The 13,039-nt window shown below is 39.4% G+C and overlaps 1 protein-coding gene across 1 annotated transcript; it reads left to right on the forward strand.

Moving 5' to 3' along the window:
- The first annotated feature begins 4,417 nt into the window (after positions 1–4,417).
- Positions 4,418–10,413, forward strand: LOC131910446 (olfactory receptor 2B2-like). Its single transcript, XM_059262375.1, has 3 exons — positions 4,418–4,789; positions 6,389–6,577; positions 8,900–10,413. Exon 3 carries the CDS (start codon positions 8,925–8,927, stop codon positions 9,864–9,866), a length of 942 nt encoding a protein of 313 aa, XP_059118358.1. The 5' UTR covers positions 4,418–4,789; positions 6,389–6,577; positions 8,900–8,924; the 3' UTR covers positions 9,867–10,413.
- The last annotated feature ends 2,626 nt before the right edge of the window (positions 10,414–13,039 follow it).

Consider the following 13,039-nt stretch of genomic DNA (forward strand, 5'->3'; position numbering starts at 1 on the left):
ACCACAATATAGGAGGAATTTGGTTAGTTTCCAGAAGATAAAATCTTGGGCACAATGAAGCAATCAGCTGTGTTCATCACCCAAAGCCACCATAATATAATGCCCAATTCTTGATGAATTGAAACAACAAAACTTAGATTTTGAAGTTCTAGAGGCCATACTTTTGAAATCATAGTACCAGCTATGGCTAGGCTTCACTCTGGAGTGGTAGGAAAGACAGAAAGAGTAGGGAAGCTCCTCTGCCTGTTTTAACAGTGGTCACTGTGGGCGTGTCTTCTTGATTGACTCCAGGACACGTTAGGTTCTATGTCACATCTCTTTCTCCTCTATGTGCAATTCAGTTAAATCTCTCATCCCCTGTCCCTTGAGGATTCATGATGACATTTGTGTTGTGCAATATTACATTAACTAGGCAAAGATGTGTTACATTTGTTTTTGTTGTGGGATATTGCTTTAACTGTGAAAAGTGTGTTACATTGGTTTATGTTTCACTTGTTTAATTATGTAAAGGTGTGTTGCAGTTTCATCTTGCCTGTCTAAGACACCTGATTGGTCTAATGAAAAGATGGAGGACCAATGGCTAGGCAGTAGAGAGCAGTAGTCGAAGGGACTGGCAGGCAGAGAGAATAAGTGAGGAGAAGAGAAGAGAGGGGAACAATGAGAGAGAATAAGGGAGAAAGAAAGGGAGACACCTGGGGCCAGAAGCCAGGCAACCAGACACTGAGGAAACAGAAAATAAGATATACAGAATGAAAGAAAGGTAAAAAGCCCTGACATAAATCATAAATAAAGAGAAACAGATTAGAACAAGAGCTAAGATAAGGCCAAGCATTCATAACTAGTAACAATTTTCCATGTTATAATTTGGGAACTGGCTGGTGGCCCAAAAGAAAGCCTGTTACACATTTGGGATCCATATGGATGATGAATCATAAATGCCACCTCTAAGGATTTTCATTCAAGAGTTCTCCGGAGATGTGGTGCTCAGGTTAGATTTTATTATCAACTTGATGTAAACCTAGAGTAACTTTGAAAGAGAAAACTTAACTGAGAAATTTTCCAAATCAGATTGGCCTTGAACATAGTCTGTGAGAGATTTTCTTGATTGAACATTGACAATACAGCGGCCAGTCCACTCTTACTGGCACTATCCTAGGGCTGGTGTCATATCAGAAATCAGGCTGAGCATGAGTCAGAGAGCAAGCCAGTAAAAAACACTCCTCCATGGTCTCTGCTTCAGTTCCTGTCTCCAGGCTCCTGCCTTGAGTCCCTGCCCTGACTTCTCTTGGTAATAGACTGCTACCTGAAAGTGTAAGCTGGAATGAACCCCTTTCTCCCCAAGTTCCTTTTGATCATGGTGTTAACCACAGACCTCAAAGAAAACTGGAACAGTGGCTCAGCAGTGAAGAGAGCCGGCTGCTTCCCCAGGTTACCTGAGTTTGATTCCCAGACCCTGCATTGGGTGGCTTACAGCTTCCTGTGATTCCAGCTCCAGGGATCTGACGCATTCTTGATCTTCTGCAAGGAGCTGATTACGTGTGACATAAATACACACAGGCACATAAATATACAAAAATTACGACAAAAGTAAATCATTTGAAAAAGATTTTCAACCGCATATTTTGCCATTTGTGGTATCATAAATTACATGATCTATATTTTTTGTGGGAATTTTTTGCTGTTGTTCAACACTCTGAACCATTTCAATATTCTAGGCCATAGAGCCCCTCATCTTATAAAAGAGAATAAAGATAACTTAAGTGATGAAATTCTTTTCTGGATTCTTGAGCTGGTGAGCATATACTTTAGTTTCACTTTTAGCATGAACATGTTCTTATTGTCAATAAAAATTTTTTAACTACACATATTTTTCAGTTTGAATTAGTGGAAGATTGCTGCTCTGTTTCTCTCTCTCTCTCTCTCTCTCTCTCTCTCTCTCTCTCTCTCTCTCACTCACACACACACACACACACACATTGAATTGATCATTTAGGCAAAGTTGGCAGAAGAATAATACCCCTTTTTCAGATTCAAGAAACAAATACAATTTTATAAAAATTACTGGCACATATACATATACAGGTGGCCATATTAGCGAGTTGAGTGTAATAGCCCAGTGCATGCAAACAGCATGGTCTCGTAAGAAGCCACTTCCTGTCCCCATTTGCCTTGCTTTCAGCCTGGAACAGTCACTACAGTGTAATTATAAAAGCTATGTAAACATTAATCAGCACCACGTGTGACAGGATTATTTGAAGCAGTAGAACTTGTATTTAATATTTAATTTCAACAAACACATCAAGTACACTCTCTCATTAATGCTTTCATTTATCTGCATAAACTATGTTACAAAAAACAATCATATCATGCAAATGTCCAATACTTTTCCTCCATTGTTATACAAAAACTTACCCTGTGTTATTAAAGTCCAGTGAAAACACCAGATTGTCATAGCATTCAAACAACCCGCTCCATGCTATCCAGAAGCAATATCCTTTATAAAGTAAACTTTTTTAGCCAATGTATAAAAACCAACAATTTTCTCATGTTAATATGGTAATGGGTGATGTTTTAATACATGTAAATGCTGAGTTATGCTGAAATCAGATTGAACATATCCCAAATGTGTGTGATGAAAACATCCTGACCCTTTCTCCCAGATTTCTGAAATACACAGTATGAAATTATTATCTTCAGTCACCCTATGTGGTGGTTTGAAAGAAAATGTCCCCCAAAGAGAGTGGCACTACTAGGAGCTATGGCTTTGTTTGAGTAGGTGTGATCATGTTGGAGGAAGTATGTCACTGTGGAGGCAGTCTTTGAGGTCTCATAAATGCTCAAGCCATGCCCAGGGTCTCAGATCACTTCCTATTGATTATGAGTCAAGAGGTAAGAACTCTCAGCTCCTTCTCTAGCATCACGTCCTCCACCATGATGCTTTGCTTCCTGCCAAGATGATAATGGACTAACCCTCTGAACTGTAACAGTCACCACAACTAAATGTTTCCTTTTATAAGAATTGCTGTGGTCAGGAGGTCTCTTCATAGCAATAGAAACCCTAACTGAGACAGAAGTTGGTACAGGCACTAGGGTATTGCTGTGATTGGCCTAACTATGTTTTTGTTTGAAGGAATATGGACCTTGGGGTTGTGGATTAGAAAAGCAATTGAATGTTTTAAATGTTGCTTAATGGGCCATCCTAGTAGGAGCATTGAAGACTATGGTTGTTGAGAGATATTTGATTACACTGTGTAAAGATATACCACTGTGATTGGTTTACTAAAGAGCTGAATGGCCATTAGCTAGGCAGGAAGCGGTTAGGTGGGACTTCTAGAGACAGAGAACTCTGAAAGAGGAAAGAAGGTGGGATTGCCAGCTGGCTGCAGAGGAAACAGAACAGGCAGGAAGAGAGGTAAAAGCCATGAGTCACAGGGCAACATGTAGATTAACAGAAATGGGTTAATTTAAGTTATAAGAGCTAGTGGGACAAGCCTAAGCTATAGGTGGAGCTTTCATAATTAATAAAAGTCTCCTTGTCATTTTCGTGAGCTGGCAGCCCAAAGAAAAGTCTGATTACAAATGGTGTCCAATGCAGTTGTCCATATTTCCACATAAGACCTGAGAAAGCATTAAAAAGGATTCCAAACACAGAGAAACGGAGCCAAACTTGGCTTCTCAGTCGTGCAGTCTTTCATGCAGGTCCCAGTACAGAGACTCCCAGTCACTGCCTGTGGGCTTGAGCTGCCAGCTCACCATGAGTGAAGCTACACAGTGGTTTAAGGTTTTGCTCAAGCAGAAAGAAAAGATTGCAGATACCCAGTAAAGCAGGTTCAGAGGGGAAAAAAAACCTATAAACATTTCACAGTGTGTTTAACAATGTGTGAAGCCTTAAGGAAAAAAAATAGAGTGTAGATAATCACAAAAAATAGTGTAAGAAAAATAAAGTCTTTAAAGTTAGAAATAAATAAAAGAAAAAAGAAAAAAGAAACCACAATAGGATGGGAAATAGTATAACACTGAGAGTTTGGACCTTATATAGTGCTTTTTTAATTTTGAAATTTTTGAATTAATGAACAGACAACAGCTGCTGAGAGACATTGAATTGTGGAAGCGACTGCTGAATTCAACCACCTTTAGGAATACCTTAACTTTAAAATGGAAGGCTAAAAACGTGTTACATTGGAGAAGAGGCTATGCTTTTGTTTCCAAGGAAACAAAAAATTGTGGATTCCTTCCACGTTAACAGAGATCAGATTTGACTAGGGGAGATTTCCTAAGTATCTTGGATACAGACATGGAAGAGGAAGCTAAAAAGACTACAAGACAGGTAGCATGTAAGCTGATCCCTCTTCACAGGAACAGCTTGGAGACAAGATGAGACATGATAAACGTTGTTGGCTACAGAGCCCTCATGATTAATTATTACATGCCATCCTTTTATATGGCATGGATAGAAATTTATATTACTGGTTGGTTACACAGTCCAAATGGACTTCTAAAGTTGACAGATACCTTTTAGCTGCTCAAACACAGAACAAAAAACTCATCTTTAACTGACTTGTGCACACTGCACATTCCATACTTGTGTTAATGAAAATATGTGTTACCTTTAATAGTTTGTGTGTTTTCAGAGCAAGGGGACCAGACACCAGTAAAAACAGGTGGCCCAGATGATCCAACCTCTCAGGGTGACTTTATTGCACTTTCCATAGAATTCTACATCCAGAGCAGCTTCAAGGCTAGTGGCAGAGATGGTCCAGCCTCACAGACTACTCCAGCCAGACTTCAGGTAAGTCCTACATTTTCCCACCTTACCAAGACTAGACAACAGCTAACTCTCTCAGGACTTGACCATTATCTTAATTTTCTCAATGTCTCCTAAAGATGTTCTCATCCCCGGACAAAAGGAAGCAGTCTAGAGAACATGATACCCAAATTCCCAGAGGTGTGGTGGGTGGTTCTGGGTTGTTCGAAAGGTTATGGATACTTGTCATCATTTAGTGGTGATATAGGAATATAGGAAAAAAAGATGACTATTAACCTCAAATATTTTACATTGGTGTAGACTTTGCTATATTGATACAAATTTAAAGTTATTTTTGTTATAATGTATGTGTGTTTCTATTCTTTTTTTGGGGTTTTGTGCTTATGCAGCTCATTTTAAAATGTAATGTATAATTGAGAAATACAGGTTACTAGTTAGTCATCTATAATAATCAAACTTGTAATCATGTTAGGTATGTTTTCAAGGTTAAACAGATATATATTGATAGACAGACGGTTGTCAAACACTTTAAGACCTACAGAATATGACATTTAAGATATCTAATAACCTGAGGCTCTTATGACAGTAAGACACGTCTGCTCCTGGCAGCACCAATCTACTTCATTAAAGGATGATGGACATCAAGGAACATCCACTTGGACCTTGCTTTCATTTCATTTATAGAGAGAATAAACCCAGGAAAGAAAATATATTCCGGATACACTGGATATAAATACACGTTTTCACAGTTATTCTTATATGAAATATATAATAGACAAAGTTAATAAGCAATTTGAAAAGATTGGTCAAATATCAGTCTCTTTCCTGATGTGGATGGAAATAAAAGGTATGAGAACATGATTATAGATGGATATAGGAAACATAAAATGAATTTTCTTATTTCTGACAGAACTGATTAAATGATGACCAGATGTGGTGACACACCCCTGTAAATCCATGTGGAAAAACACCCCTGTAAATCCATGTGGAGACACACCCCTGTAAATCCATGTGGCGACACACTCCTGTAATTTCAACTCTTGGAAGACTGAGGTAGGAAGAGCCTGTTCTTTAGGACAGCTTGGGGTATATATCCAGACTCTGTCTCAAAAAACAAAAACAAACAAACAAAAAAAAACAAAGGAAAAAGAACAACAGTAATGGAATGACTTTAGGGAACTCATTGAATAATAACTGACAAGTGTAAACACAGCCCTGTTGGGCACAAAACCCAGTTGTTAGTTGTTCAGATGTTATGGTTGTTTTTGTTTTTCCCATCATCACTACTGGACTGTCACACAGTTAAGGAACTGGTCCCTGGAGATGTTTATCCTGAAACAAACAACAATGAAAGATGACGTCCCTTCCTAGATCTCCTCCCTGTTTCCATTGGATCAGGAGGTTGGTTAGCCCCTATGGATAGTATAAAGGGAGGAACAGTGTTGAGATTTTTACCAGAGGCCAAAACCAGTATGTAGCTGAAAATGCATTTTTCCCCATTTTTGTAAAATCAACCAGAAATTATCTCTTTAAAAAATTGTGATTATCTCCCTGAAGAATAATTGAATTGACTCCAGAACCACACTTTCTGGGCATCACCCGTACATCCTGCTCACCATCTAGGTTGCTCTGACTGATGACCTTGAGACTTCCAGCAAGCAGAACTAAAGAAGAATTCACTTCACATGAACAATTACATGACTAGTATATGGAAATGGCATTATATTTGTGCCTTTTGAGTTAATTCTGTTTGAATGCCAGGAGTTTTGGAAGTCAAAACTAATTTTTCTGTCTCTCATGCTTAAATCAGAGGTAAGTAGAATATATCAGAAATTTCTAAATAAACTCCCATTAGGATTTGAGAGTTAGGAGACATTTGTCATCTCGGTGGGGACCATGGCCTTCACAGCAGGTCAGCTGTCCCTTCTGTTTGCTGCTCAAGCAGATCTGGGCTCTCAGAAAAGCAAGCTAAGCTAGAGGAACATAGAAACCCAAGCTTCTGCCTTCAGGGTTCATCTCTTCAAAAGAAAATTTTATGTAAAACCTTCTCTTTATTAGCTGTGGGGGGGAGACTCTTATTGTTTATCTACAAATTTAGAAAACATTATATGTGAAAGTTCCTCTCATAAGAAAATGAGGTAATTTGAGAAAGCATAAAATAACACAATGTCACAGGAAAGGAAATGTGAGTAAGTTTGAAGCCAGCTTGGGATACATGAGACCATACCTCAAAAAATAAAAAACTCTGCTGAGATAATGAGAAAGTGGCTCAGGAGATAAATGCCTCATCACATAGATTTGAGGACCTGAGTTCAAACCACAGAAAACACTCTAGTTAGAGCACACAGTGCTCTTCACAATCCCAGTGCTTCTAGGGAGATGAGAGACAGAGAGGAGAGTGGCCTCGATCTGGAGGGCCAGCTAGCCTGCCTTATGCAACATGAAAACAAACGAGAAAATCGGTCTCCACCAAGATAAAAGACAGCAGCAGCTGAGGGTGCCCTCTGACCTTCCTGTATGTGCTGCGGGATGTGTGTGTACAAACCAGCAACCACCAGTACACACACACACACACACACACACACACATACACACACACACACGAAAATGTATTGGCACAGTACTTCTTATCTCATGTTTATAAAATTCCAGTAGACAAGGGGGTAAATATTTTAGAATAAGTGGGGGGAAAATCAATACCTACTGGTAATATTTAATGACTATGGATAAAATTGATAAAAATACATTCTTATATTGACAGAGTCAATATGAATACAGTTTCTTAGGGCGATTTCTTTGAGATCTGTACTTTTTAGATCCTGGACTTGCTACATGACTCCTTCTAAGATATTTAGGATTCTGACTCACTCCACCTAAAGTATCCCAGCACCTGTGCTCCTGTGGCCCAGCACCTGTGCTCCTGTGGTCCAGCACCTGTGCTCCTGTGGTCCAGCACCTGTGTTCCTGTGGCCCAGCACCTGTGCTCCTGTGGCCCAGCACCTGTGTTCCTGTGGTCCAGCACCTGTGCTCCTGTGGCCCAGCACCTGTGCTCCTGTGGCCCAGCACCTGTGCTCCTGTGGCCCAGCACCTGTGCTCCTGTGGCCCCAGCACCTGTGCTCCTGTGGTCCAGCACCTGTGTTCCTGTGGCCCAGCACCTGTGCTCCTGTGGTCCGGCACTGGTGCTCCTGGGGGCCAGGCATTGACAAACAGTTTACACAGATGATAACATCCATCCAAGGGATATGTTGCCTTGGCCCCTGGGATTGAAGCTGATGGTTAGAATTGTAACATAACCATCTGCACCACTGACCCATTTGGAAATGAACACTGTAGAAGCTCCAAGGGAATCTTTGGGGCATTTCTGTCCTTGTTATCACTGTGTCTGCATTGAGCACACTGCTGTGTTCCCAAACAGAGTCAGGCTGAGTGGGGTGACCTTGTGATTCTCAACAGGCCAGAAAATGCATTTGTATTTCTGTCTTACAAATGAGGAACCTGAAGATCAGAGCACAAGATGCATTTCTGGTAATAAAACTGGTTAAAGAGAGGATTAGAATAAATTGGCCAGGCCTGTCAGCCTCATTATCACACCAGCAAACAATCCTGTGTAGATTCTGTGACATGAGCCTAAGAGGACAAGTCTCCTGACATTGTGTCTGAAAACTTTCTGGATAGATGCCATAATGTCTGGACTTACTTGAGGGAAGTGCAGGAATAGTGGGAAAACAAGGTTTAAATAGTTGTAACAAATGCCTACACTCCCACTGAATCTGGGTAGAGATTTAAGTGAATTCAAATAATAGGAACAATATCTATATGCCCCAACAGCAGGTATCTGGGTGGAAAGTCCCCAGAAGACCCATCCATGGAAGAGCAGACACAAAAGGAGAAGCTCTGTGGCTGTAGAAACTCATAGAGTGCTGTAACTTGAAATCACTTTGTTAAAAACTGTTGCATAGGAATCCATAAACACCTATGAAAGGTTTGACAGATGATTAATCTTTTGTCAGTATGTTTTTCAAACCTAACAGGATCAGCTTATAAATGCATGAGATACTCTGGCATAGTCAGTTCATCACTAATTGATGAGGCCAATAATCATGTTCACCAGTTTACTAACCCTTTGTGTTCCAGGGACCCGGAGGCTGCACCATTTAACATGAGTCTGGTGAATGAGAGCATCTCAGAGGAATTCATTCTCTTAGGGTTTTCAGATCGGCCATGGCTGGAGCTGCCACTCTTTGTGGTGTTTCTAGTGTCCTACATCTTGACCATCTTTGGGAATACGATGATCATTCTTGTGTCCCGCCTGGATGCCAAACTCCACACCCCCATGTACTTTTTCCTCACTAACCTGTCCCTGCTGGACCTGTGCTACACCACAAGCACAGTCCCACAGATGCTCATCAACATATGTAGCACCCGGAAGGTCATCAGCTATGGTGGCTGTGTGGCCCAGCTTTTCATTTTCCTGGCCTTGGGTTGCACTGAATGTTTTCTCCTGGGTGTCATGTCCTTTGACAGGTTTCTAGCCATCTGTAGGCCTCTCCATTACTCAGTCATCATGCACCACAGGCGCTGCCTCCAGTTGGCAGCTGCTTGTTGGATCAGTGGCTTCAGCAACTCAGTATTGCAGTCTACGTGGACTCTTCAGATGCCCCGGTGTGGTCACAAGAAAGTGGATCATTTCCTCTGTGAGATCCCTGCCCTACTCAAATTGTCCTGTGTGGATACAACAGCAATTGAGGCTGAACAATTTTTTATAAGTGTTGTCTTCCTTTTAATACCTGTGACTCTCATCCTTATCTCATATACTCTTATTGTCCAAGCAGTGTTGAGAATAAGGTCAGCTGAAGGTCGGCGAAAGGCGTTTGGGACATGTGGCTCCCACCTAATTGTGGTGGTACTTTTTTATGGTACTGCCATCTACATGTACCTGCAGCCTCCATCCCCTACCTCCAAGGACCGGGGAAAGATGGTGTCCCTCTTTTATGGGATCATCACACCCATGCTGAACCCCCTCATCTACACCCTTAGGAACAAGGAGGTAAAGGGAGCGTTTAAGAGGTTGATAACAAGGGTCTTTTTGGTCACAAAATAAGGACTACCAATGATAGCACTATTATTATAAGCTCTTACAGCTTGATGAATTATACTATTTTGTTCCCTATAGCACTATTCTGATCATCCTATGAAAATAAAATCTTGAAGCCAGAAACCCATATTAGTATTCTGCTGCATAGATATATTCATTTCACAAGCTGTTAGAAGTGACCTTTTATGATCTTCCAAAACTGCTAACCTTATAAGCTTCACACTTTCAGGATTTACAGCCTTTTTGTTCTTGGTGAGGTTTCTTAGACATCTCAGGTTCTGAAATACATGTTTGTGGATCTTTTCCCCAATAATACATTTTAATAACATGAATATCTCATCTACATGCAAAAATCAGAACTCTACTATTCTTTTCTGACATGTGTTGATCTAGTATAATTCTGTAAAACTATCTATGGCTTCTGCTCCCTAATCAGAAGTACATACTTAGGAGACCTAGAGTGAAATTTCACACTCTTTAAGAAATGCTATACTAAAAAATACAATGAAAATTTCTACAGTTAAAAAATCAAATTTTCAATTCTTTTTATCTTTGTACTTTCTACTCTTAATGTCTTACAGAATCTCATGTATCAAAAATAAATAAATGAATAAATGAATAAATAAATAAATAAGTAAATAAAGCTGGATTTTACAATCTGAATCAAACTTATTTTTGGAATTTTGAACAATTTCTTTTTTTTTTTTTTACATTTCTCTCCTTTAACTATTAAGGTACTGCATGCAGTTTAAATAATCTCACGAAAGCTCATCATAAAATGATTTCCACCACTTATTTAATTCACTTTTCATGTGCAAAAAGAATGCTTATTGAATTATTATTAGTTCCCTTGAGGTAGAACATGCCATGATTCATACATCTTCCATATGGCTTTCAGAACCCAGCAAAGTGCTAAAGAATTTTTTTTTTATGTGTACTGGTGTTTTGTCCACCTATATATCTACGCAGCATGTGCATGCAGTGTTCATGGAGGGTAGGAGAGGGCATTTGATCCTCTGGAACTAAAGTCACAGTTATTAGACATCATGTAGATGGTGGGAATAGAACACCAGTCCTCTGGTTCCCAGTGCCACATGGCTGCACACAACCATCTATAACTACAGTCCCAGGAGTTCAGACGCCCTCTTCTGAACTTCTGGCCTCTGTGGGCACAAAGGAGGTGCACAGATAAACAAGCAGACAAAACACCAATACAGATAAGAATAAATGATTCAAAAAGGACAATGAAATGAGAGAAAGTTCTTCTAAAGATGTATGTAATAAGAATAAAAGCAAGAAATAAGCCAGTAAAATTTAACAAAAATCAATATTTATGTATCTTTTTCATTTCATATACTACAAGATAATGAAATACTATTGACAACATATTCCAAAGGAACCTCACCTGGGATAGCACACTGATAATATCACTGTGCTGGTTGATTTTGTCAACTTCATGCATGGGTGATAGGATTATTAGAAGCAGTAGAACTTGTCTGTTTGTATTTAATTTCAACAAACACATTCACTACACTCTCTCATTTATACTTTCCCTTATCTGCATAATATATATTACAAGTAACAATCATATCATGCAAAATACTCCATTTTTGTAAAAAAAAAAAAAAAACAAAAAACTTACCCCTCCCCCCTTCCTGTTCTCTCAATTCTCCTCTCTGTTAGTCCCACCTATACTTCCTGCCTGGCCACTGGCCAATCAGTGTTTTATTTATTTACCAATCAGAGCAACACATTTGACATACAGACCATCCCATAGCATAAACCTATTTTAACCAATGTACAAAAACATGTGATTTTGTATTAATGTGGTAATATGTGATGTTACAACACATATAGATACTGAGTGATGCATAAATCAGATTGAACATCTCCAAAATGTGTGCTATGGAAACATTCAAGATCCTTTTTTCTAGCTTCTTGAAATATACAAGTATGAAATCATTATCTTCAGTCACCCTACTGTGCAACAGCACACCAAAACATCTTACTCTTATCTAACTGTAGTTCAGCCTCCATTGATCACTACAATGTTTGGTAACCAATGTTCTACTCTTTATTTCTCAAGGCCAGTGGGCTTTTTTTTTTATTTAAAAACATTTTTTTTCATTTTACATACCAATCCTGGTTCCCCTCCCTCTCCTCCTCCTGCCTCCCTCCCCCCACCTCACCCCCTCATCCACTCCTCAAAAGTCTAAGGCCAGTGTTTTATCTTCCACATATGAGCTGATGCATTGCCTGTCTTCAGGTTTTTGGGTCATTTCACTCAGCATAATGATCTTCAGTTCTCACTGTTGCAAGAAGGCTTTCATTCCTTTCATATCTGAGTAACACTCCATTGTGTATACTAAAGTACATTATGCCACGTATTCTTTAACAGTCATCATTGATGGCCATTTCTCTTGTATTGTAAGTAGTGGGCAAGGGATTACAAATGGCTGTTCTCCCTGTTGAGTATCCAGTAGTGAAACTTCTGGGTCATATGTTAGCTCCATTTTTTATTCTTTGTGGACCTTCAAACTGTCTTCCATAATATCTTGCTTACTTAAACTTTGTTCTATGACAGCTATTTTCTTCCTACACCCTCCCAGTCTTATCTTTTTTGATAACACCGGGTCTTTGCTCACCGTGGCTTTGATTTGCATTTTCCTGATGATCAATAACATTTAGCGAAATCTATTGATTGTTTTTATGTCTTCTTTTGAGAAATATCTGTTTAGCTTTTTTAATATTTTTCAAATTTGTTCTATACATTTTACATATTTGGAAATGCTCAGTGATGTTATAGTAGTTCTAAATTCACAACCTATGTTTTAAAGGTTTTATTTCTTTTTAAAAACTAAAATATATTTACATCTTCTCCCACCTTCCTTTCTCTCCTTCCAACTCTTCCCATGTCCCCCACCCAGTCCCCATCCTCTCTTAAACTTATGGCCCATTTTTCTTTAATTGGGATATATAGAGATATGACTGACTACTTACTTGATATTGGGTAACCAATTAGGGAGCTGACCCCTGGGGAAAACTAATTCTCCCCCTTCAGCATTCCTCATTGGCAAATTCCTCATTGTAGTTGTTTGTTTGGACAGAGGGCCCCTGAGATTTCCCCCTTCCACTTCAGCATTTCTATTGGTATTGTTCTTGTTCAGGTCATGTTCAGG

The sequence above is a fragment of the Peromyscus eremicus genome, chromosome 5 (genome assembly GCF_949786415.1).
Source record: "Peromyscus eremicus chromosome 5, PerEre_H2_v1, whole genome shotgun sequence".
NCBI lineage: Eukaryota > Metazoa > Chordata > Mammalia > Rodentia > Cricetidae > Peromyscus > Peromyscus eremicus.

Excerpts from the sequence above, each read along its gene's own strand:
- LOC131910446 (XM_059262375.1), top strand. The coding sequence starts at position 8,925 with ATGAGTCTGGTGAATGAGAGCATCTCAGAGGAATTCATTCTCTTAGGG.